The sequence below is a fragment of the Pogona vitticeps genome, chromosome 4 (assembly GCF_051106095.1).
Source record: "Pogona vitticeps strain Pit_001003342236 chromosome 4, PviZW2.1, whole genome shotgun sequence".
Classification (NCBI taxonomy): Eukaryota; Metazoa; Chordata; class Lepidosauria; order Squamata; family Agamidae; genus Pogona; species Pogona vitticeps.
Window position 1 is genome coordinate 62,714,906 of NC_135786.1, and position 24,149 is coordinate 62,739,054.

At 39.1% G+C, this 24,149-nt stretch overlaps 1 protein-coding gene across 1 annotated transcript in view; it reads right to left on the reverse strand.

Annotated features, from left to right (window-relative positions):
* The window catches only part of EIF2B3 (eukaryotic translation initiation factor 2B subunit gamma), a 94,796-nt gene that overhangs the window by 40,718 nt on the left and 29,929 nt on the right, over positions 1 to 24,149 (reverse strand). The window contains exon 6 of the mRNA XM_020783330.3: positions 16,514 to 16,603. Within this exon, the coding sequence (XP_020638989.3) occupies positions 16,514 to 16,603 (90 nt within the window). The remainder of the gene's footprint in view (positions 1 to 16,513; positions 16,604 to 24,149) is intronic.

The window sequence follows — 24,149 nt, forward strand, 5'->3', positions numbered from 1 at the left end:
GCAAAGAGAGGTCCTGAACATCTTTCCAGCACTGGGCCATTTCATTCCATGCTCCCCCTATAAGAGTTGCTACCAGTTCTTTATTTGATAAATTTTCATTTCTTCCAGTAAAAAGTGAGAATAATAATGTTTCATTAGGAACTATTTTTAGATTTGTTACTTTTTTCTAGCCAATTGATTATCTCATACTAGAATACTGTATTTCAATATTAGGCATTACTTGTGAATCAGTCTGAAGCATCCCAAGTATGATACTCTTTTGTCATCACTTTATACACCTTTATGCGTTATACTTCACAATCTGTCCTTCATGTCTGAAATTGCAGGACTTAAATTAGCTATAACCAAGAGCAAATAAATAACTCTTCATTCCTGACTCATGAAATGTCTTCCTGCTGTTCACAGTCACACTGTGCTGTAGTTTCTCCCCCACAGCCTTGCCTTCTGCCATACATGTGGGTGTACAGATGGGCAGTTTACTAGTATAAAATGTTGCATGCAGCTGTGCCATTCAAAATTATTTCCTGCTTTGGTTTTATTTTGTATCCAAAACTGGCAGTCCTTGCTTCCTTCAGAGGCTGGCCAGAGTATTTATGGAATCCATTACATGTAAGATCTCAGTGTTTGGCAGAGGCCAATATAACTTGATGCACAACACATCCTAGTGAGGAAGAGATGGAAACAGGACGATAGTAAACTTGTGCTTGATTGTGAAAATAGCAGCCTTGTGTTGAAAAAGATTTGTTCTATGCTATACCTACCTAGCACTGTACTACCCTATAATAAAAAGGGAGTGGGCTGATAAACCTCATGACCTCCTGTACAATGGGGCTGCCCACGTATTACTACTCAATTTGCAGGCAAAGCTGATTGCATGTGAATGCTGGTCCTCTTGTGATGGTTATGTTCCTGTCTGGAACTGTAGCTTTTAGGAGATGTTCTTTTATTAGCAGGAATGCAATGAGAGAGAAAGCTGCTGCACCTTTCTGTAGTGGCTGTTATCAACACCAGTAATGGTCTAACAGTAATGGGAAAACCTGGCTGCCAACAAGACCAATGAATATGAAGTTGGAACAAGAAGGCCAGGCCAGGCAGGGTGATTCACAATGACAGAGAGCAATTGGGAGGAAAAATCATACAAACCAGAATAGTTTTCCAAATTGGAATTGTTAATTTTGACCCAGCGCTTACCATGGAGTCCCAGGTAACGTCTGTGGTCCATACTGCCCATCTTCATCTTTGGCAGATTGCCCAGCTGCACTCCTATCTTGATGTTGGGGCACTCACAACACTTGTCCATGCACTCGTAGTCTCGAGATTAGACTACTGTAATGTGCTCTACGTGGGGCTAAACTTGAGATTGATGCGGAAACTACAAATGGTCCAGAACACGGCCGCCAGATTATTAACTGGGATGAAAAAATATCATCACATTTTCCCCACTCTGACGGCCTTACACTGGTTGCCCATTTGTTTCCGCACTGACTTCAAAGTTTTAATGCTTACATATAAACTCCTAAATAGTTTAGAACCTCAGTACCTGACAGAGTGCCTGCTGCCACCTAGCTCTACTCGTGTCACTCAATCTAACTGGGTGGCTGAGGTGCTTGACCCCGAGAGATGCCTGGAAGGAGAGAACTAGAAACTGGGCCTTCTCGGCGGTGGCTCCTCACCTCTGGAACATCGTGCCTCTTGAGATTTGCCTGGCACCCTCGCTGGGAGTTTTTAAGATCAAGCTGGAGACTTGGTTCTTCAGGCAAGACTTCCCCCCTTCCATCACTTTGTTGTTTAGTCGTTAAATTATGTCCAGCTCTTCATGACCCCATGGACCAGAGCATGCCAGGCTATCCTGTCTTTCACTGCCTCCCAGAGTTTGGTCAAATTCATGTTGGTAGCTTCAATGACAATGTCCAACCAACTCATTCTCTGTCGTCCCCTTCTCCTCTTGCCTTCACACTTTCCCAACATCAGGGTCTTTTCCAGGGAGTCTTCTTTTCTCATGAGGTCGACAAAGTATTGGAGCCTCAGCTTCAGGATCTGTCCTTCCAGTGAGCACACAGGGTTGATTTCTTTCAAAATGGATAGGTTTGTTCTCTTTGCAGGCCAGGGAACTCTCAAGAGTCTCCTCCAGCACCACAATTCGAAAGCATCCATTCTTCGGTGGTCTTTATGGTCCAGCTCTCACCTCCATACGTCGCCACTGGAAAAACCATAGCTTTGACTATGTGGATCTTTGTCAGCAAGGTGATGTCTCTGCTTTTTAAGATGCTGTCTAGGTTTGTCATCGCTTTCCTCCCAAGAACGAGGAGTCTTTTAATTTCGTGGATGCTGTCACCAGCAGTGATAACGGAGCCCAAGAAAGTAAAATCTGTCACTGCCTCCATATCTTCCCCTTCTATTTGCCATTAGGTGATAGGACCAGTGGCCACGATCTTAGTTTTTTTTACAGTATGTTGAGCTTCAGACCGTTTTTGCACTCTCCTCTTTCACCCTCATTAAGAGGTTCTTTAATTCCTCCTCAGTTTCTGCCATCAGAGTGGTATCATCTGCATATCGGAGGTTAATATTTCTTCTTGCAATCTTAATTCCGGTTTGGGATTCATCCAGTCCTGCCTTTCGCATGATGTATTCTGCATATAAGTTAAATAAGCAGGGGGACAATATACTCCTTTCCCAATTTTGAACCAATCAGTTGTTCCATATCCAGTTCTAACTGCTGCTTCCTGTCCTACATATAGATTTCTCAGGAGCTAGATTAGGTGGTCAGGCACTCCCATTTCTTTAAGAACTTGCCACAGTATGCTGTGGTCCACACAGTCAAAGCCTTTTGTGTAGTCAATGAAGCAGAAGTTTTTCTGGAGCTCTCTGGCTTTCTCCATAATCCAGCACATGTTAGCAATTTGGTCTCTACTTCCTCTTCCCCTTCAAAATCCAGCTTGTACTTCTGGAAGTTCTCGCTCCACATACATACCTTGTAGGATTTTGAGCATAACCTTGCTAGCATGGGAAATGAGTGCAATTGAACGATGATTGGAGCATTCTTTGGCACTGCCCTTCTTTGGGATTCAGATGTACAGTAGACTGATTATTTCCAATCATCTGGCCTGTGCTTTCCAAACTGGCATATTGAGTGTAGTATCTTAAAAGCATCATCTTTTAAGATTTTAAACAGTTCGACTGGAATGCCATCACCTCCACTGCCCTTGTTGTTAGCTATGCTTTTTAAGGCCCACTTGACTTCACTCTCCAGGATTTCCCCCTCAAGGTCAGCAACCACATTAACTGGGTTGTCCGGGACATCCAGATCTTTCTGGTATAATTCCTATGTATTCTTGCCACCTCTTCTTGATGTCTTCTGCTTCTGTGAGGTCCCTGCCATTTTTGTCCTTTATCATCTCCATCTTTGCACAAAATGTTCCTTTAATATCTCCAATTTTCTTGAACAGATCTCTGGTTTTCCCCCTTTCTATTATTTTCCTCCATTTCTTTGTACTGTTCATTTAAGAAGGCCCTCTTGTCTCTCCTTGCTATTCTTTGGAAGTCAGCATTCAATTTTCTGTAACTTTCCCTATCTCCCTTGCATTTTGCCTCTCCTGAAAAGCATTTCCATGAATCTGGAGGCATCAGATCACTTCCACCCAGATGAAATTTTATCATTCTGGACAAGAAGATTGAAAGGGTGGCTTTTCATGGAAAAAATGCAACTGTAGAGCTGGAAGGGATCCAAAGGATCATCAAGTCCAACATTTGTCAAAATAAGATCCCACAGCTAAGCAGTCCTGACAGGTAGTCATACAACATCTTTTTAAAAAATCTTCAGCGAAGGACAATCTACCACCTTCTAGTCCACTTCCTTATTGAACAATTCTTACTGCCAGGAAGTTCTTCCTAATGTTTAGTCAAAATCTCCTTTCCTATAATTTGAATTTATTGGTTCAAATTCTACCTTCTGGAGCCACAGAAAATAAATACAGTCCTTTAGATATTTGGACATAGCTATCACATTGTCTCTCTTCTTTTGCAGGTGAAACACATACAACTCCTTGAGGGTCTTGGTTTCCAAATCTTTTACCATTTTGGTTGTTCTCTCCTAGATTGTTGATACTTACTTAAGAGATGCCTAGTAAGAGTGGTTCATGCATTGGTAATAGCAAAAAATAGACTAATGCTCTCTACACAAAGCTGTCATTGAAAGCAGTACGGAAGCTACAACAGGTCCAAAATACATCAGCTAGACTGATTTCTGGGAGTAGTAAATTTGATCATATATCTCCAGTCCTAGCATGCCTTTATTGGCTTCCTTAATGCCTTCAGTTTCCACGCTCAATTCAAGGTACTGGTTATGTCCTATAAAGCCCTTAATAGTTTAGGACCTTGATACAGTACTTGTCCGAATATCGTTCTCAGAAATCTACTACCCATTTCACTCCCTCCTCTCAATCCTTGTTGCTAAAAGTGGCCACACTGAGGGAGGCTAAAAAGGCACCAACAAGGAATCAGTTCTTCTTGGTTGTGGTCCCAATCTTTGGAATAAGCTTCTAACTGAGATGTGCCAGGCTCCTTCCCTTCGGATATTCATGAAATTAGTGAAGACAGAATTATTCAAAGTTGCCTTCAATAACTTATCCCCCAAATGCTGTTATATTAATTCTTAATTTTCTTGTATCTTCTTTTTGTATTAATTTTAGATCAAGATCAGTTAACTGCCATATTGATTCATTTGCTATATGGAGTTGTAAGTTTTAATTTGCAAATCACCCAGAATAGTGTTTCCATTAAAGGAGTACTGTATATAAATGAAATGAAATGAAAATCTTTCTAAAACTGACACACTATTTTCAATGAGGTCTGACCAAAGCAAAGTAAAAATGATACTGTCACTTCCCTGATCTGGACACCATACTTCTGTTACTACAGCTTAGTATCTACACTTACATTGCATCTGTCTGTCTAAAATATTTATAAGCTGCCTTTCTCCCAAAGGATATTGGATTTTAAAAAATGGTCAATACCTCTTTGCATGTACATGGTACATAGATGAGTTATGCTCGTTACTCTAAAAGGGGCGATGATAATTTACAGATTTCTTTAGAGTTAAGGTTAGACTGATGAGAACTAGTCGTGGAATAGAATGGCCATGGAATCAAATTGGAAATATTGGAATTACCTAGTATTTTCCTAAGCTTACTAATTTCTTAAAGTATGTGTTATACTACTCCCAGCTTTCCCTTTTTCCAGTATAATAAATTTCAAAGGGCATAGCTACTTCCACCCAAAGTTACCACTGTTCTTCTCTTACTGACCAATTTTTTTCCTGTTGGGAAAAAGAAGATAATGAGTAGCTAATTTTCTAGTTGCTTCTTCCCTTTTCTGGAAGATGAAGTTTTTAACCAGCTAAATACTTTCCTGAATGAAGGCATTATACTGATCCTTTTCATTCTAGCTGCAAATCTGGACAACATAAAAACAGACTTGGCCACTCTGGTGGATGACTTTCTTTGAGGTAAAGAGGGAACTATTGATTCTCTAGGGCAGTGGTTCTTAACCTTTGTTACTCAGGTGTTTTTGAACTGCAACTTCCAGAAACCTCAGCCAGCAGAGCTGATGGTGAAGGCTTTTGGGAGTTGCAGTCCAAAAACATCTGATTAACAAAGGTTAAGAACCAGCGCTCTAGGGCAGCCTTCAGTATTACTGACCAAATCATCCTCCTGACATGGCTCAGTTGGTTGAGTGTAACAGAGACTGTATTACTGGGTATACATTCAGGTAGCACTGGAGACTTGCTCAGCTCAATTGCAGGCTATGTTATGGAGTGCAACAACATTCTATACTTACTCTTCTGCTATTTAACACAGATACTGTAAATATCAGGAAGGGGGGAGGGTGTTAGAGGGGGCAGTCATTGAGGTGGTGCTGGTAGGGGAAGGAATGGCAGTGGGGATAGAACATGCCCACGTAGGAGAAGAGAGGTAAGATATTTTACATCTATCCCCTCTTCTAGTCCTACCCCCAACCAGATGGTATCAGGTGACCATATCAGCAAACCCTCGAGCCACACGGTGCTGTTGATGAACACCAGGTCAGTACAAAATAAGACTGCCCTCATCCATAATGTAATTCTGGATGAGGGTGCTGACCTGGCGTGCATTACTGAGACCTGGGTGGGAGAGGAGGGCGGTGTCCCCCTCTCCCAGCTGTGTCCGCCTGGGTACCAGCACCAATGTTGCTCAGAGGGTTGGGGAGGGGGAGTTGCTATAGACTATAGGAGTTCTGGCTCCTTGACCAGGCTTCCTATCCCTTTGAGAGGAGGTTTTGAGGGCCTGTATTGTGTGTTGGGCTTACGAGACAGATTGGGGATTCTGTTGGTGTACTGCCCACCCTGCTGCACACCAACAGTCTCCCTGTCTGAGTTGACGGAGGTAGTCTTGGACCTGGTGTTGAGGACTCCCAAGCTGTTGGTGCTGGGGGATCACAACATCCATGCCGAGGCTGCCTTGACTGGGCGGCAATCAATATGCATATTACACCTGATTTGATTTCTCCATTCCATCTGAATTGGAGATTCTGGCCAAGTGTAAAACGAATGGATGGAGGCAGCCTGGGAAAAGGCCTAATAAACTGAATTAAATCTTGATAATCATGGATTTATAACTGAGAATTAAATCTTGATAACAGCAGCTTTATATACAAAACTGGACCCAGCTGATAACAATAGCTTTTTCAGGTATAAACCAGATGTGGGTAGTTTGTTTCTAGGTCCAAAAATGAAGCACATGGCTTGTTTTGGATTATGCAGCAATTCTCTTGAAAGAGCAAGTATAATCTAAGAGTACTCCTTCATTCAAAGTAGCCACTAGAAGGATAGTGAGGAGTAAGGTGGCCTACTTATAGGCAGCTAAGGATGGTCTGCCAGCTACAGCTATTTCAATACAGAATAACCTCAGTGCAGCCAAAGGCTGCCCTGATAACTTCCTCACTGGAGTTCTACAATGTTCTCTACATAGGGCTTTCCTTCAAGATAGTCTGGGGCCACTTTTGATGCATAATGTTCAAATCTTGACAGGAGCAGCAAGAAGTAAGCAAGCACATTACACCTGTTCTGAAATATCTATATTGGCAACCATCAAGACTGATAAAAAGTGCTAACAATAGCACAGAAAACCCCACACAGGTCAGAGTCTAGGTACTTATAAAGCCACCTTCCCCAGTATCAACCTATCCTGCATTTTAAGACTGGCCTACAGTCTTAAACTCCTACAGTTCCCCAAACTTATGAGACCCATGGAAGGCCTACAATATGCAACAGGACCACTTCAGTGGTGATACCATGCAATGCTTCTTCAAATATTATGTTGCCCACATAATCTTGTAATTCACTTTGAGGATAAAATCAAATATATTATCTGTTTTTATTTGCTGTTCATTTGCATACAGACCCAGTGCTAACTTGAAGTATGGTTTAATATGCTGACATAATTAATCTTGAACTATGACTAATCTACTAGCGAGCACATTAAGTACCACTCATATTCTATAATATGAAGCAATATTTTGGTGTACAGAAAAAGTTTTTGACTATGTAGAATGGTGTTACCATGTTTTACATACTTTTTATTTTATATTGTTATTGTTATATATATATATTGTTTTCCAGCATTACCATTTAATGCTGCTCTCTTCATTATTACTTGCTAAACCTCTTTGTTTAAATCAGAACTAATCTGAGGTAAGAATTCAGGAAGTAGAATTTAAAATAATTTTATATGCTAATGACATTGCTATTTTCTTTAAAATCTCATCAAGAGATAATTCTGAAATTAATAGCATTACGTGAAGGATTTGGTCCAGTGCCAGGCTGTTCAATTAACACGAATGAGTCAGAAAGATTGAACTTTAACCTGCTATCTTTCAGTGGAAAGGTAGGGAAGAAAAATAAATCCTCCTCCTCCTCCTCTTACATTAGGTCTTCCTGGGAGAACAGTTTTTTCATTTGAAGAAACCACTTACTCCTGAGGAGTCATCTCCTAAGGCCAAGCAGTCCTCCTGGTAGCCTCCTGCCAAACCCATGCTTTTGTTCAGTGTTGTTTAAGGGGACTGGGAATAGATCCAGTTTACTATTCAGAGACCGAGGTCATGCCACCTCCATCCAGGGATACAGAGTCCCATGTTCACAGGAATAGTAGGGTTGTTCATAATTCCCTAGGCTTGTTTCTCCATTTTACTGACTGTTGGTCATTTTAATTTTACGTAGTATTCCCATTTTAATGGCTCACTGTTTTATTAATCTGTGGTGAAGCATGAAATCTTCTACAGCTGCCTGCTCCCACTTATGAAATCTAACATCTTTTCCTAAGAGCTACTTACAGGGTGGGAGAGTCTCCTTTCTAATTAAATGTAAACATATCTTTTATTGCCTCAGGTATACTAGTAGTCATCAAACCAACAGAACACATCTTTTTCTAAATCTCAAGGGCTAACCCTCCTCAAAACAACTGGCTTTATTTCAAGGCTTATGAGGCTGCAAGTAAATATTCTTAGCATATTGAGAGATTAAGCTTAAAGAGGTATAAAAGTATAAACTTGCTTAACCAGGCCTTTTGAAAATGGCTCCTTAATTGCTCTGTTTAGTTTCCCTACACATTGGTCCCATGCTGGATTTTTACCTAGCGCCTTTCCACAGTGATCTTTGCCGCTATTTTTATTTCTCCTGACAAGCAGCTACACATCCTTTCAGAAGCTCACCTGACACTTCAGTAACCTGCAACCTGATATGTGCACAAGTCTTTCTGGTACAAGATCATCTGCTAACAGATGGACCCAATAAACACAGATTTAACTGAACTTGCCTCTCTTAATAAATGACTCATGAATTAATCAATAATATTAATTTCAAGAGGAAAACGACAGGATAACAGCCATTGAAGCAGGGCTTTTCAACAAAAAGTCTCTTAATTAAGAAGCAAAATCACTCCCACAGATCCAGTCTTGAGGAATTTCAAGATTCATAGAAAATAACAAACAAGGGGTGGGGAGAGAAACAGAAGAGAAAAAGGGAAAGGGATAGAAGAAAGAAAAAAGTTAATTATGAACCCTGTAGGTACATAGTTCATGGTTCTCATCGTTTTAAGGGATAAAGTCAAATAACGTTTAAAAATGCCATGTAAGCTTGGTGCATTCTTGTTGGATCTCAACATTTATTTTCTCCTGATCCTTTGATGGAGATTAAAAATTTCCATGTGAATACCAATAATGAAACAACAGTTACTTGGAGGTTTCTTTTCCAGCTTTCTAATGTTCCAAACTAGAGCAACTAGGCACCATTCCCTCCCCACCGCCTTCATCCCTAGAGCTTTAAAGGAAAAAAAGTCAACTCACTTTGAAGAAAAAAGACAAAACAATGCCAAGAGCAGCGGGGATTAGGGAAATGATATTTATATCATGGACTCAAATTAAAATGTCAATGCAAGAGGCAGGCAAGCAAACCTTACCATACACACACACACACACACCAAGTATGTCTCTTTACGGGAAACAGAGCTGAAAAGAGTTAATGCAGACCCCAGTTAATACCACCTGCCTCAGACTTAACACTTCTTAAGTCTGGATTGGGGTCGATTTCCCATAATATACTGTATTTTTTGCACCATAAGACTCACTTTTTTCCCACAAAACAGGGGGGTGGAAAGTCTGTGCATCTTATGGAGCGAAGAAAACAGATTATATTTTCCTGTTTTCTTCTCCTAAAAAATCGGTGCGTCTTATGGAAAGGTGCGTCTTATAGAGCGAAAAATACGGTAGCTATAGTGAGTTCAATTAAAAAAACATTATGGGCTTTTCTTCAACCTTTTTACCAATTCATTGTTTCAAAATGCTGGAATTTTCAAGACACTAAGAATGTAATGACTGCAAACAGTATAGGAAGATCATCGTCATTTGGTCGTTCAGTCATGTCCGACTCTTCGTGACCGCATGGACCAGAGCAAGCCAGGCCCAATATAGGAAGATAGGCACACACAAAGATTTACTGGACTGCATGTTTAATTTTGTTCTACAGCTCTCTGCATACCTAGCAGGTAATAGTTTTTCCGGAAACAGAAAAAAGAGGGAGGGGACGCTAAAGTAACCAGTTAGGCCAATATATTGTTAAGCAACTTCTACTGCATAATCCACTTGATGGTAACCACAATTGCAAAAAACATTCCCTATATTCTTGTAATTTGGCTACAGATGACTACAATGTAACAGGAGCAAACTCTTGGATCACAGATTTCTGGAGTTGTTTCTGGATCAAATAATAAAGATAAAAATGTTAAGACAAAAGCTTTTATCACTGTTCTACCAGAGACTTGTCTCTTTGCTGTTTACACCAATAAGCTAAGACGAGTCTGTTGTTTTACTATTTGCACATCTGTAATTTTTGTTGATGCAGAAGATACCATAGTCCTCTCTTCACTTAGCTTTATCTATTACCAGGAAATCATTTTTGTCCATGTGAGACAAAATGTCACTAGGACAATTCCTAGCACCTCCACTTATATCTTTCATCTAGTACTTCCACTTCTGAGTACCTACGACATTCAATGGTGATCAGACTTTACTGTCTCTTACTATATTTATATGTGCTATCTCATGCACAGATATCAAAATACACAGCAACAGCCATCCAAAATGTCATTACTATGTTTATACAGAACCACCCTGATATACGGGAAAATGAAATGACCCTGGATTGAAAACAGTTTCAGCTCAGGAATGTTAACAGTTTGAAAATTGGTTCAGTGACAGAAGTCGCTACAAATCGCAAGGCCCACCCAAGGAGTCTGGCAGGGCTTGCTAAAGTTTCGAAAATTAATCTCATCCTTTTGCAAACAGCAGCCTACCTTCCCACATGGCAACTTCCTTCCCATCTCCCCATTTCCTCTTAATGGCTTTCTGCTTTTTTTCCAGACTGATTCCACCTGCACATAATCTGGCTTCTGCAGGAGGCCTCCCTCTGTCTTGGTGCCTGTCTGAACTGCACACCTTTGAGAAGTACCTGTGGTGCATGCCTAAGGGAGAGACCAACCCTCATCTTTAGTCATTTTAGGTGGCAGTTAAACAGCGGTATTATGAGCATTCCATGTTTTAGAACAGTGGCATTCCACAATTTGCTTCTCTTTCCTCCATATACAAAACACCCTTTGTTTGCAGAATATAATTTGCTTTAAGGAAGCTATATATAAACTTAAAGAATAAAATTAAAAACAGCATAGTCTAAAGTTGAATAAGAAACATGCATGTATGTGGTGGGACATATACTTTGAGGATCACACCTCCACCTCATTCCTCAAGTAACTACCATGCTCACAACCTCACATTGCACTAACATAGTTGCACAACAGGATTTTGGCCAATGTCAGGAAAGATATCTGCCATATATCTTGTATGGAAACAGGAACGTAAATAATTCATTAAGCATTTCTATAATCTCCCTGTCCTCCTTTAGCACACTGTTAATGTATATGTTGTTCAATGGCCTCCCTAGCTGGCTTCTACTTTTGTGTTCTGAAAGGTGTTTCTAATTGCTGGAATAAATGGGCAAAATGCTATTGCTAGTCCAGCCAAAGCAGATCCACCAATCCACAGAATGAATGAATTTAAATCAAGATTTATGTGAAACCAATTTTCTTGGGACTAAAAACTGAATTTAGCCCAATGCTTTTAGCAAATTCATCTTTAGATTCTTTGTTTCCCTGCCTTGCTAAGGTGTGTTTATTTTGCTTCTTTTTGTTCCCATGTGGATGAACTCTCCTGATTATTTGTGCAAAACCTCCCAATGAATAAATGTAGCATCACTGCATATGTTCTAAAACATGTGGTTTCATGTTGATTAATTAATTAATTAAAATATTTTACCCTGCATTTTTCCTTAAAAGGACCTTAAAAGGACCTGCATGCTCCACCAAATCAGTTGTTTTTTTAAAAGGTCTCTGTAATTGTATCTTCAGAATAAAGGAAAATGCAATACCAAGACTATCTTTGAACCTCTCAAGAGAAGTTCACCTATGCTAGAATGATAAGTTGTTGTTTAGTCATTTAGTCGTGTCCAACTCTTCATGACCCCATGGACCACAGCACGGCAGGGGTCAATGATAAGAAGAACAACACTCAACTCCTAAATTGAACTCAGTGTAGCTCAGTTACGAAGCAGCTGAGATAGTAAACACCAATAAAAGTTGAGTGTTCAATATGTTTACAGCTACTGACAGGTATTGTGTACATGTAAGAAAACCTTGCAATCTGGTTATCCAAAAGCCAATAAGGGAGGGAGAGGGCATTCTTAGCTCTCTGTTTCTCTAAGAAAAAACATTTCATATTTTTATTTATTTGGGCACAAATTTTGTTTACATTGTGATTGCCAGGAATATCATAATTTGCTCAGCTTCTCCCCAACAAAATTTGTTTCTTTATATATTTTAATTACAAGGAAAGTATTCATTATACAATCTGATCTTTACAGGGCAGAAAAATACATTCCAACTATACAGTTGACGTGTTTTCTCTTAGGTGTCCACAGAGCAAGCTCTGTTTTGCAGCCATCCTTTCGGCAGGCGAGAAAAGAGAGAAAAAGCATGCATTAAGCCAGAAGTTCAGCTTTGCCAGACCTCCCTCACAGTCTGCAGGCCTTGCCAGGAAACACAGGTGACAGTGTGAATGATAAAAAGGCATTGAGAGGGAGGGAAAGCAAAACGAAGGACTGGTTTAGTCTGGGCAGCATCTTAATGTAAACCTGCAGGGGCCTCTGTGTACAACATACCACGAAGCAAATCAAGCAGAAGCCTGTGGACAAAATACACCCTCATCAACTGAAGGAGAGCTTTCCACTTCCCCAGTAATCTTGGTGCTCATCATAGGAGGTAACAGGACACATGATAGCTTTTTCTTCATGGGACAAATTTCAGGTGGGAGATATTCTCTTTTTTGGAACAGTTTTCAGGAAAAGGGTCAGCATGGAGACCTTGGTAGGCTGACTGATGGAAAGGGAACCACAGAGGAAGTAACTTCACAAGGGGAAGTTCTTCAGCCACCCACATAGTTTTTAACTGAGCCCATCGTTTCAGCTTTAGTGTTACTAGCTTTCTTACAAAGCAGGCTCACCACTTTGTTCAGGGAACTGCTCCATATGTGGCCGCTCAATTTGACTGTTAAGGACCAAAAAGAGTCAATGATGGCAGACCTGAATCTAGGCCCACCCTAACTGCTGAAGAGGTGAAAGTCTGTAAGGTTTAACAGGTGCTGATCTAGAACTGGATCTAGAATCTTTACTCAGTTATGCAGGGGCCATAGTTTGACCTTGGATTTGGCCCATCTCTATCTTTTGGCCTATCTTACTTCATGAGGTTGTTATAAGGGTAAAATAAGGAACAGAAGACTGTGCAAATCAACTCAAGCTCCTTGGAAGAAGGGTGGGATGAAGCGGAAACAAATAAGCAAACAAAAAACAACCAATGAAAGCTGGTCTTAGAATCTATATATGTCTAAAGGTTATCTAAACTTTAGATAAACATAAATGATCTGACGTCTTGATATGCAACTTTATGGGAGCTTGAGACACCCTTCTCACACACTGACAGGAGCCACAATAGCCAGAACCAGACATCCCCTCTTGTGAAGTGTTCTCAACCTCCATCTGGCCAAAACATGGCTGCTCATTTGCCAAAACGAGTAAGAACATAGGACACTCTCACACCAACATTTTCCAGTAGTTGCCAGTGGAAAACAAGTGCCTCTTCATGTAGGAGGCCAAAAGATTTTTTGCCTTCAAATACTGATAAAAGAGATTCCAGAAATAATAAGTAAAGAGTCCAGAAAAGAACATGCATTCTCATCAAACCTACAGCTTTTCTTTCTTTTCAAGAAGAAAAGACAATGCAGATAACTGTACTGATTCATTTACTTCATTTACACTCCACCAAATTTCACTATAAAATAATAAAATCCAGTAAAGAAAACTGAAGAAACTCTACTGAATAGTATACCTAGCAAAAAGTAATTGTGAATATGAGAAGTACAAAGGCCTTCTTCCAAGCAAAGGCAGTCTTACTTTATAGCATCCAAGAAAACTCCTCTGTGCACCAAATATGAAAGTATGGTCCATAGTGGAAGGTTCCTAGAACCCCTTTCCATTACATCCTTCCTAGTAAAAACATCTTAAGAAAAATGTAATTTTTTTGTGAATGTAGACAATTTGAATTCTTTGTGCTAACAACACTTCCAGATTGAAAGAAGACAAGGCAAGCTGTTTACAGAACATGAGGATTAACAACTGAAGATAGAACAGAAGTGTTGGTTTCTGCTTTATAAGATAATGGCTGAAATCCAATACTGTAGTAAGTTGCAACTAGGGCCATGGAATCAGTGGAAATCGGATGAGCCAACTCCTCTGTAAGTTCCATTGATTCAATGTGCCTATTCTAGTTGTGACTTATCACTGAACTTCAGTCAATGATTTCTCTCTACACCCAAAAACCAGCTGTTTCACAGCACCAACAGAAGGGATTGCAAATTAATTACTGGCCTGTGCCCTCTTGCACATACTACTTTCTCAAAATTGTGTTGGTCCAGCTGAATGGTAGCTACATGTCAAACAAGAATCAAAATGAATAAAGCCATCTACCACTGATGCTGAGATGATGAACTAAAAAACAAACCATCTTACCAAAAATCGTATAGCACTGAAGCGAATATCTTGAACACAGATATATTTTTGAGAATGGGCTGACTTGCTTCACCAGCTGCTTCATGAACAGGTTTGGTTTAGAAATCTATCAGCTGTATCACTTGGCCAAAAACTTAACTGATTTGAATTCCATCCCTCTCATGTTAGTTGCTTTGAATTTAAAAATACAGTAGAAGCTCCTAAGGTTTTCTAAATCCTGTAATTGCATATGGCTTACATTTCAGAAGGACAAGAGATATAAAAAATGACCTATTCTGGATACAATGGTGATTCCAGCAGGTGGCATTGAAAGCTATTTTCTCAGACCCAGCTATGAGTAGCTTCCAATTTATGCCAAATACACTGGTTCCCCACACCCACAAAAATCCCCATCATAGCTAGGATCATGGTCTCCTTTCATAAATGGATGTTTTTCTTCATCTCAGTGGGTGGTCTCCATCTCACAGTAGAAACATCACAAGTTAAAAATACAGGATGCAACAAAGATAGGCTACATGCAAGGTTATCCAGGGTGGGGTTGGGTTTGCAGATGGACAAAATAATGTATACACAGACACACACACAGGTGGTGGAAATATGATCCTGCTACCAGCAAACAAGGAAGTCCCAAAAGATATGAATGAAGAGAAAGTAGGCTCTAGGAACACAGTCTGGTTAAGGTTATAATTTGCCATCTACTGCCACTGGTTAGGATGGAAAGTCACCAGTCACATAAAAATGGAGGTTAAGGTTTTAAGTGTCTGCTGTGCCTCTGCTGTCCCTCTACAGCTCAGAATTAGTGAGGAAGAGCAGCCACATGAGCGGTCTCCAATTGAGTGGGTAAGACTTCAGTTGCTTGACAGGCACAAAGGCAATATAACAGTGAGGCCAAAGTCTGTTTTGGCTCTCTGTTTGCACCCACTGAAGTCAGAAACTGCATTTAATGGAACGGGGGGGGGGGGGGAACCATACAAGAAGCAGCAAACTATTTTTTAAGTTGCAAAAGCCTTTGATTATTGATAGATATGTGGCTCCTTAGAAGTGGAGAAATGGGAGCTGCTATCAAGTTTTAGTAAATGCTTGTCCAGTCTTTGATGCCCCTCTCTTGTTTTAAAAAGCGACACACATCGTGAAGTAAGTTCCGAATGATTCTCTGCGTAAGTGCAGAAGACGCGTTTATAGAGTCACGAAGAAGAACCCTACATTACAGATTATGCTTCTTGTGTATTGTCTGGCATTAGTGGTTAGGTAGCTTCTTTCATTTTGAAGAGGTTATTTCTTCGCTACAATCTTTGAACCTCATATGAACCTTGGTCCTCGCTAACAAGAGCCAAGAGGTTAGTAGAGGGCTTCCAATGTCACTGAAAGGGACAACCTTAACAAATGGAGGTGGTCATAGTGCAGCTGCTGGAAACAGAAATGCCAAAAGGGTTTATCTTTTTAACTTAAGGACAAAAACTTCTGGGGAAGAAGTCTGGAAGAGGAATATACACACAAAGACAAGCACAGAGCTAAGGGAGGAGGAATAATGAAATTATCTTCATTCTTTTCCACCTCTCCAAGCACGTGAGGATCCTTAAGCAGAAATCCAACCATACACTGCATACGATCTAGAAGCTGCATACTTTGACAGAAAATATCTGTGCAGTATAATGGATTTGCAGTTTCAAATCAAAAGAGGTGTGGCAACATATAAAGGAGAAATGTTTTATTTGTGAATGACAATATTAACTGAAGTGGACAAAGCTTCCAGTGCAAATAAACAAAGTGCTTGGAAATGCACATGCAACTTAGGCCCTATGCTTTTTTCCTTACCTGTTCTCCACGAGGAAGTCTACTACACATTTCTTCAGGCAATACAGATGCGCATCCATTAGCCCTGTCCTGATGTGAATTCTAGAATGCCTGAAAGGAAAAAAAAAGATAATGAATTCCAGAAACAGCAACTGTGTTAGTCTGTCTCTACATGAGGGCAACATTAAAGAGGAAAAATAAAAAAAAAATAAAAGAAAAATATTGTGCTGCTTTAAAAACTAACAGATTTATTTTAGAGTGAACTATCATGAATCAAAATCCACTGAAGTGGATTTAGATTCTTGAAAGCTCACTGAAGTAAATCTATCAATGTTTAAAGAGTCTGAAGTTTCTCAACTCTCCGTTTCAGAGCCATTTGAAGAGCTTTACTAGATGGCAGAAACATTACAAGAACATCTGTGTTCTCAACCCTTTGTTATTAAATTAGTTGAGAGATGAATCATGAAGGCTTCCATAATTTGAATCCATAGACAAACATACACCTGCTGACCAGTTTACCACTGCCCTGAATGCATATATGATGGCACACTCTAGTCCACAAAAGCCAGTCCCACAAAAATTCTGTTCAGATTTTTAAGATGCTGGGAAACTGTTTTGTTGGTGCTACCTGTAACAATGAGACTTCTCCAGGAAGGTTTTGCACTTGAGTTACATTTTGTATTAACTGGAGAAGCTTCGCAACTTAAGGTTTGTTCGAATGTCAAATTAGATATTTTAATGCATTTTAGCTTGCTAGTGCTGTAAACTATATTGTTTATAATTTTTTTCTCTCATGTAAATACATTTTTCAATCAAGGTTTGCTGTTTAGTAAGAGAAGACAACCATGAATAGGTGAAATCTAAAACCAAAACTAAACTGTATAATGTGTTATTTTATTAGCAGCAATTCTGCCTAGCCACTGCAGATTTCATGCACCTACTGTTTCAGAATATAAGCTGCTCGATTTATCATTTAAAATTAAATTTCAGGAACTGGAGTTAACAAATAATAACATCCACATTTTAGGAATAACATCCAGATATATTATCCTACACATAATAAATACAAATATCTTCTGATAATTATGATTTATCAAAAAAATTAAGTGACTAATTTTTCATTTCTTTAGGATTTATTTTAATACCTCATGAATTGCCATTTTAGGAATTCATTAAGTAACATCATCTGTCAATAAATTGTGTCTGAACATGATTTTTTACTATTTTTTCTGAGGGTGACATGTATTGGTTTACAATGCCACTGAGAGATCAAACAAGCAAAAGAGTTAGGGATTGTTCTTGCCGCTCAATGGATGGATCTTTGAAAAGAGAACTGTATCCATTTTCACATATACAGTTAAAACTTATTTGCATAACTAAAATATTAGTGTAAATAAGTCACTATATGCATGAATCTTGTACGTTGCCATTTTTCAAAGCAATGCAATTCAGAAAGGCAGTTTTAATTTACCAAAGGTTTTGTAGGCGTCCACAAAAGGAAGGGGTGGGCATTTTTTGAAAGTCTGCAGGCTGTTTTCCACCACCAGCTACAGGGATCATGAATCAAACTGCAAATGGCCGCAGCACTGCTTCTGGTGTTTTTTATAACTGTTTATTTGGAGTAAGTCTTAGTTTGCTTAACTGAAATATTGTACAGTGTACAATAGATAAATTATATGGTATGGAAGAACAGGTCAAAAAAGAAAAAAAGGAAATTGCAAGGAAATTCTGGCTTACTAGCCAGTGTACCTTTGAGGAAATGAATTAAGTTGTGAAACTAAAGAAGGCAATTTGCTTCCATTACTGTTCAAAGAAAGTGAACTTCCAATCCTGCTAGTTAAAATTCTCTTAAACCTACAGCAGATTCAATGTATCTGGTCAATAAGCTTTCTCTTGAAAACTGCTGAAGATTTCAGCCACAGTGAGATGACCTGAAAGACTTGCTAAATAGGTATTTCCCCCCCCCCCCCACCTGCCAGCCATGGCAAAAAGGCCCTTGGGGAAAAAAATGAGGAAAAAAACAAAGTGAACTGTAATGACATTTTTAAAAGCTGATATGTTTTCTCAGTAGCCTACACAAGTTATAATTACCAAACTTAAAAATACCTTTGATTAGCAACAAAAAAGGGAGATTTTAATCAGAGCTAACTAAATGGTTTAGCATTTTACATATGCTTCATTACACCATTTTAGAGAAAAAGAAGGAAAAAAGAATTTTGTCTGTTAATGATAAGACCTTTTGATTATCATTAACTTACAGAGTTACCATATATTGGAAATGACTGGACAGCATATAACAACAAACCTGGGATCCAAATTATAAATCTCCCTCACAGATCATTGGAAAAGAAAAGAACATCTGAGGAGTGGGTAGAATGTTACTTACTTTATCCTTCCACAATTTAGGCATCAACCAAAAGAAATTTGCCATGCACAGTGACGATTTCAGACCATAAACACAAGGGATGAAGGGGTATGCCTTTCAATCTACAGAGTATGCCAAATGAGGTTCTAGAAAGGAAACAATTGTCTACAACAAATTTGAAAAATAAATGTCACTTACTTGAGAATTTAGATTTCAGTGTTTATATCTGTGCATGAGTGGTGTTATTTATTTTATTTGTTTATTTAAAATGTTTTTACACCACCTTCCTCCCTTTCCCTGTGCTTTTTTACTGTAATTTTTAAAAGGCAAACTACATACAAAATATGCCACAGATTTCTTTCACCAAATGTATTTGCCTTCATTGAAAGGAATGAGTTTTGGATGAGTGCTGCAGCCAAGATTACCTTTTCTTATTCTCTTATTTAAATGCAGTGCTGGGACATACATTCCAAGTCTTTTCCACATGTTCCTTCATTATTCCCACAGCCTCCCTCTGACATACAACTCAGAACTACTATATCTACTATATATCAGATAGAATTCTATTCGTAGTTTATGCATGCATAAATTAAATTGCATCACTTACTGCCATGAATGGCTGCTAGGTAGAGGTGTCAGTCTTCTTATGAGATGTACTGTATTCTCCACTGCACAACAGGTATATGTCTAATGATGCAAGAGTGCCCTACTAGTCAGTGGCAACTTGTCACAGTGAGTTATGCAACCAAACTTACGGATGTCTAAACCCTCAGTAGGATTCTGGGCATTATCGTATTGTCAATCAACAACAACAACACGTAAAAACTTAAATCCTCCATATCCTGCAATGTATGCTTTACCTTGAACACAAGGACCCACTGGGTGATCAATTTTCTGTTATGCACAGCTTTTAAACAGTCAAACTGCTGACTGAGAGAGAAGATCACTCCTTCATAAGTTTCTAAGAATATGGATAGTGCCACAATGAGTGTACTGCTAGGAAGAGAAAAGGATCAGGACTAACAAATGGGTTGTTATGGCTCTGTTAGGCACAGCATGTACTATGAAATCTAGAGAAAGAGGAGAAAAATGTAAAACCATAGTTTTATGTGGTTGAAATGCTCCGATTTTGTTTAATATTTACACAATCAATTAACTACTCCCTCAAGTCACAAGAAGGACTAGCTAATTTTATTTACAATGACAATCTCACACTTGCAGCTCAGTCAGACAGTGCAACATATCCTAACAGAACTTGGTGTATATTTTGGTGGACACCAACTTAAACTCAACCCTCCTATGACTTACATTACATGCCTTTCATCTGAAAAATAAGTGGGCATCTCAGAAACTTCAGGTGAACTAGAAGGGTGTCCAACTAGGTAATTGTTTTGCCCCCAAACACCCAAGTGTTACTTTGGATCATACATGAATCACTGCCAAAACGTAAAGCAAAAGGCCTCTACAAGGAATAATTTTATCTGAAAGCCATCAGGAACCAGCTGGAACACACAACCACTAACATTAAGAACTACAGCATTGGCCTTGTTATTCCACAGGTGAAGATGTCAGCCTGGTGTGGTATACTTCAGCCAATGCAAAACAGGTAGTTGTAGCACCCAATGAAAGCTGTAGAATCATAAGTGGATTACAAGCCACCACTTATAAATACTACCCACCTCTTAAAATTGATAGAATCCCCAGGAAAGGCTAGCCCTCTGCCATGTGGAGATCTGGGTGATTTAGAAGTCACTTAATGGGCAATGGAGAGGAACTGGCAGAATCAAGATAAATCTAAGAAAACTGAGCTTTTGCACAAACATAGTGCTTTACAGGGACGGACAGACAATTTCACATTTAAATCAGCACACTCTATGCTCCTCAGCACGCATTAAAATTCTTCATGTTACTCTTTATTGGGTTGAACTTATCTGATATACTTATTAATTTTACTGTGGTGCTTCTGGCACAAAGAAAGTCCACAAAGATATTCTATTTTGTAACTGCAAATGTTGTGAACACAAACTAGCTCCTACTATAATTTTATGAATGTCACAAAGGGGCTAAGTCTGTTTCTTAAGATATTAAGTGTTACACAACTTATAACAAATAGATTTTTTTTAAAAGAAATGAATACACTTAAACTTGGCTTGTTTTACTTGCACTAATTAAATATGCCATATATCTGGTGAAGCCTCTTTGCCTGTGGTTAACATGTTACTGGCTTGTAAAATAGTCAACATGTAGAGGGAAACAAAGCTGAAGTATAGTGATAGTATTTTGAGTCTAGTATAGTCTTTTGCACCTAAAGCAAAAGTTGTATTGGAAAGAATCCTGCAATCAGACATTAAACTGGTCAAGATAATAAAGTACTGGATCTAAGCATAAGCTTTTAAAGAAAATACAATAGAAACTACAGACAAATAGCAGCATTCTTAAACATAGTATAATGAGAATTCCAACTTAGCTCCCATTGCAGTTCACAAATCTAGAAACGAAATCTTCAGCTGATCGCCAACATCCAGCTGGCAGCTCCACCTGTGCAATGGGAGTGATGGCTACTGATTAAAGTTGTTTTCTTTCAATCTGGAAGTGTGCACAACTCGCATGCAATAGTACAAAGCCATGTGCACTCCCAAATCAAAGCAGGGCATTTTTAATCAGTGGCAATCAGTTGCTGACAATGCTTCCTGTTGTACAGGTGGAATTTGCCCAACAGGATTTCAGTCATAGCCTGTAAAATGGCTATGAATATTATTCAGAAGAAAGTCCCAATCTGTTTGCTACATATATTATCCCAATAAAAGTACAGATGCTCTTCTATTCTTATAATTTTATATACTCTTCTGAGCAATTTAATGACACTTAGTTCTCAGTAAAGGTGTACAGGATTACTTTGTTAGAGTGCAATGGATGAGAGTCATGTGAGTTGACATTATGCCAGCTGAAGCTGTGCTCAGTCTAAACCTCTTCCAACCTAGAAATGTTAGAAGTGATTTAGAATAATACTCACTTTAGCCATATTTTGTGCCAGCATAGTAGCTGTGTCAGTGAGTGATGAGGCAATCTGTATCTGGCACAATTCAGCTTTCCCTTTCACTGTGATGGCAGGAGCTAATTGTATGTTGCTATCACACATGACAGGAGACTTCATGGAGACGCAGATTTTTATTGTAAGCAGAATACTGCATTCTTACCTTATGCTCAAAAAAATTGGGGATTATTTGCAATCAATGTCTGGTCTCATGCCCACAGTACCGTAGTATGCCTGTTTAATTCACTGGCTGAATCAGAAGTTTCAGCAAAGCATGGCAATCACTGACATTGATGGAAACCTTGGAAACTCTTCCAGCCTCTTTCCTGTTCTGAAAACTGGGAAAGATGTGCTTGAGAATCTGAAGTACTCATATACTGCTGCCACACACAGCTCTACTCAAATCCAACACAGCTGCAAGTCACATTTAAATAACAAAAATCTCATATGCATTCCACCAGAAGCATAAAGCAGGAACACCTCCCTCTAAGGCTGTATACCACAGAAACAGCAAGCGTTTTTTGTTGTTGTTTATATCTGAACTTTAGAAGAGCAGTTCCAGAAACTGCAAGTTCCTACATGGTTGTATTGGTTTAATTAGGCAGCACAGTACATTTTGTTTGTGTTAAAAGACCTCCAACACATTTATTAAAACAGAGTAATAAATGTTAACTGCTTGCTCAACTACTTAAAGATGACCAAGCGTGGGGAAGATACTTCAAACTCTTTACAAGCAAGTGCAACATGTTTTAAGTGAGTTCAAACTGTATTTAATTAAAAAAATTACCCAGTCAGTCAATCAGATCATACAAACCTTGCAACCCTGCCAACAATCAAATACAAATTAAAGTCATGAAAGAATTTTTGGAAGTACAAACCCTGCAGCACTGCAACTCTATTCCTGGCAATGAGGACAATGTTCCGTGTTAAAACAAATCTAGGCAGCAACAGGTTTAAAAGAATATTGCCCCATGGAGTTCAAACAAGTATAGCTCTTTATTGTTCAAGGCTAAATCTAGACTTTAACCTATAATAACCCAAATAAACAGACAATATTAAGTGGGCAATATTCAGGGCTCTCAAAGATGTCAGCTTCCCCTCTTTTGTTTCAGCTAGAAACTAGAACACAAATAACTACAAGAATATCTGATAAAAATTACAATAAAACATGGAAACTCAGGTTGAATGAACAATACAGGAATTGACCAGACATGCAGCTTCTTCAGTGGTTACTCACATCTCACTTTAAACTTGATTAAAGTTTCCTAAAATTAATTATGTGCCATCAAGTCAGTACAGTAATAACTTATGCCAACCCTTGCCAGAGTTTCTAGGTGTAAAGTACTCAGAAATTGTTTACTGTTTCCTTCTTCTTCTGGTTTTGTGGAATTGTACAGCTTGCCCAGTGGGGAAGAAGCCACAGTGGACAACTGAATTTATGACCCCTTACTCCAACTCACTGAGCTATCCAGCTGCAAGATCTAATTAAAATAATGTAAATACACACTAGCACATGCTCCCCATTAACATTTGCTTCACCCATTTCTTTTGTTAAGCAGATAAACAGGTCAGGAAAGGGAGCTATTCCTGGGCTGTCCAAGCCAGGACCATAAGCCAGCTTTAAAACAGGATTTGTTGGTAGTTTATGAGTTCTTGTTTGTGTACAATAAACCATAACAGTGGGTTCAGATTTCATACAGAGCTCTGCTTCAGCTGGTTTGTTCACCTTCTCACAAGAAGCAAAAACAAATTGCCTCTTTTGCACCAACACACTATTCCTTCATATTCTGCTTGCCTAAGCCAAAAAAGTATCCTTCAAGTGATGTGTGAATGTGGTCAACCTCTGCATCAGCCTGCCTCCTCTACAGTATTAAATGCTTCTTAGCTTCTTCCTCTCATGCTGCTATGCAGTTTTGCCTTTCACAAATTTAGGGACAGGGATGCATTTAGTATTGTAGGGGTGCTTGTCTCTCTGTGTATCTTTTTAAAGGACCAGGTGACTACATTTTCCGGAGATGACAAACATTTCATCTCAGGGACTGCCCGTCTTACACATACTTCACAGGTTAGCTGCCTGAGGGTGCTAACCCTGAGGGAGACCTGGAAAGTGGTAACACGAAAACAGTCTTCTCTGCTGTCACAGCCTGCCTCTGAAATGATTTACCATCTGCAATCCACATTGCCCCCTCTACAATGTCCTTTAAAAAGCTCTTAAAAACATTCACCAGGCCTTTCAGAATATGCCAAATTAAGACTTG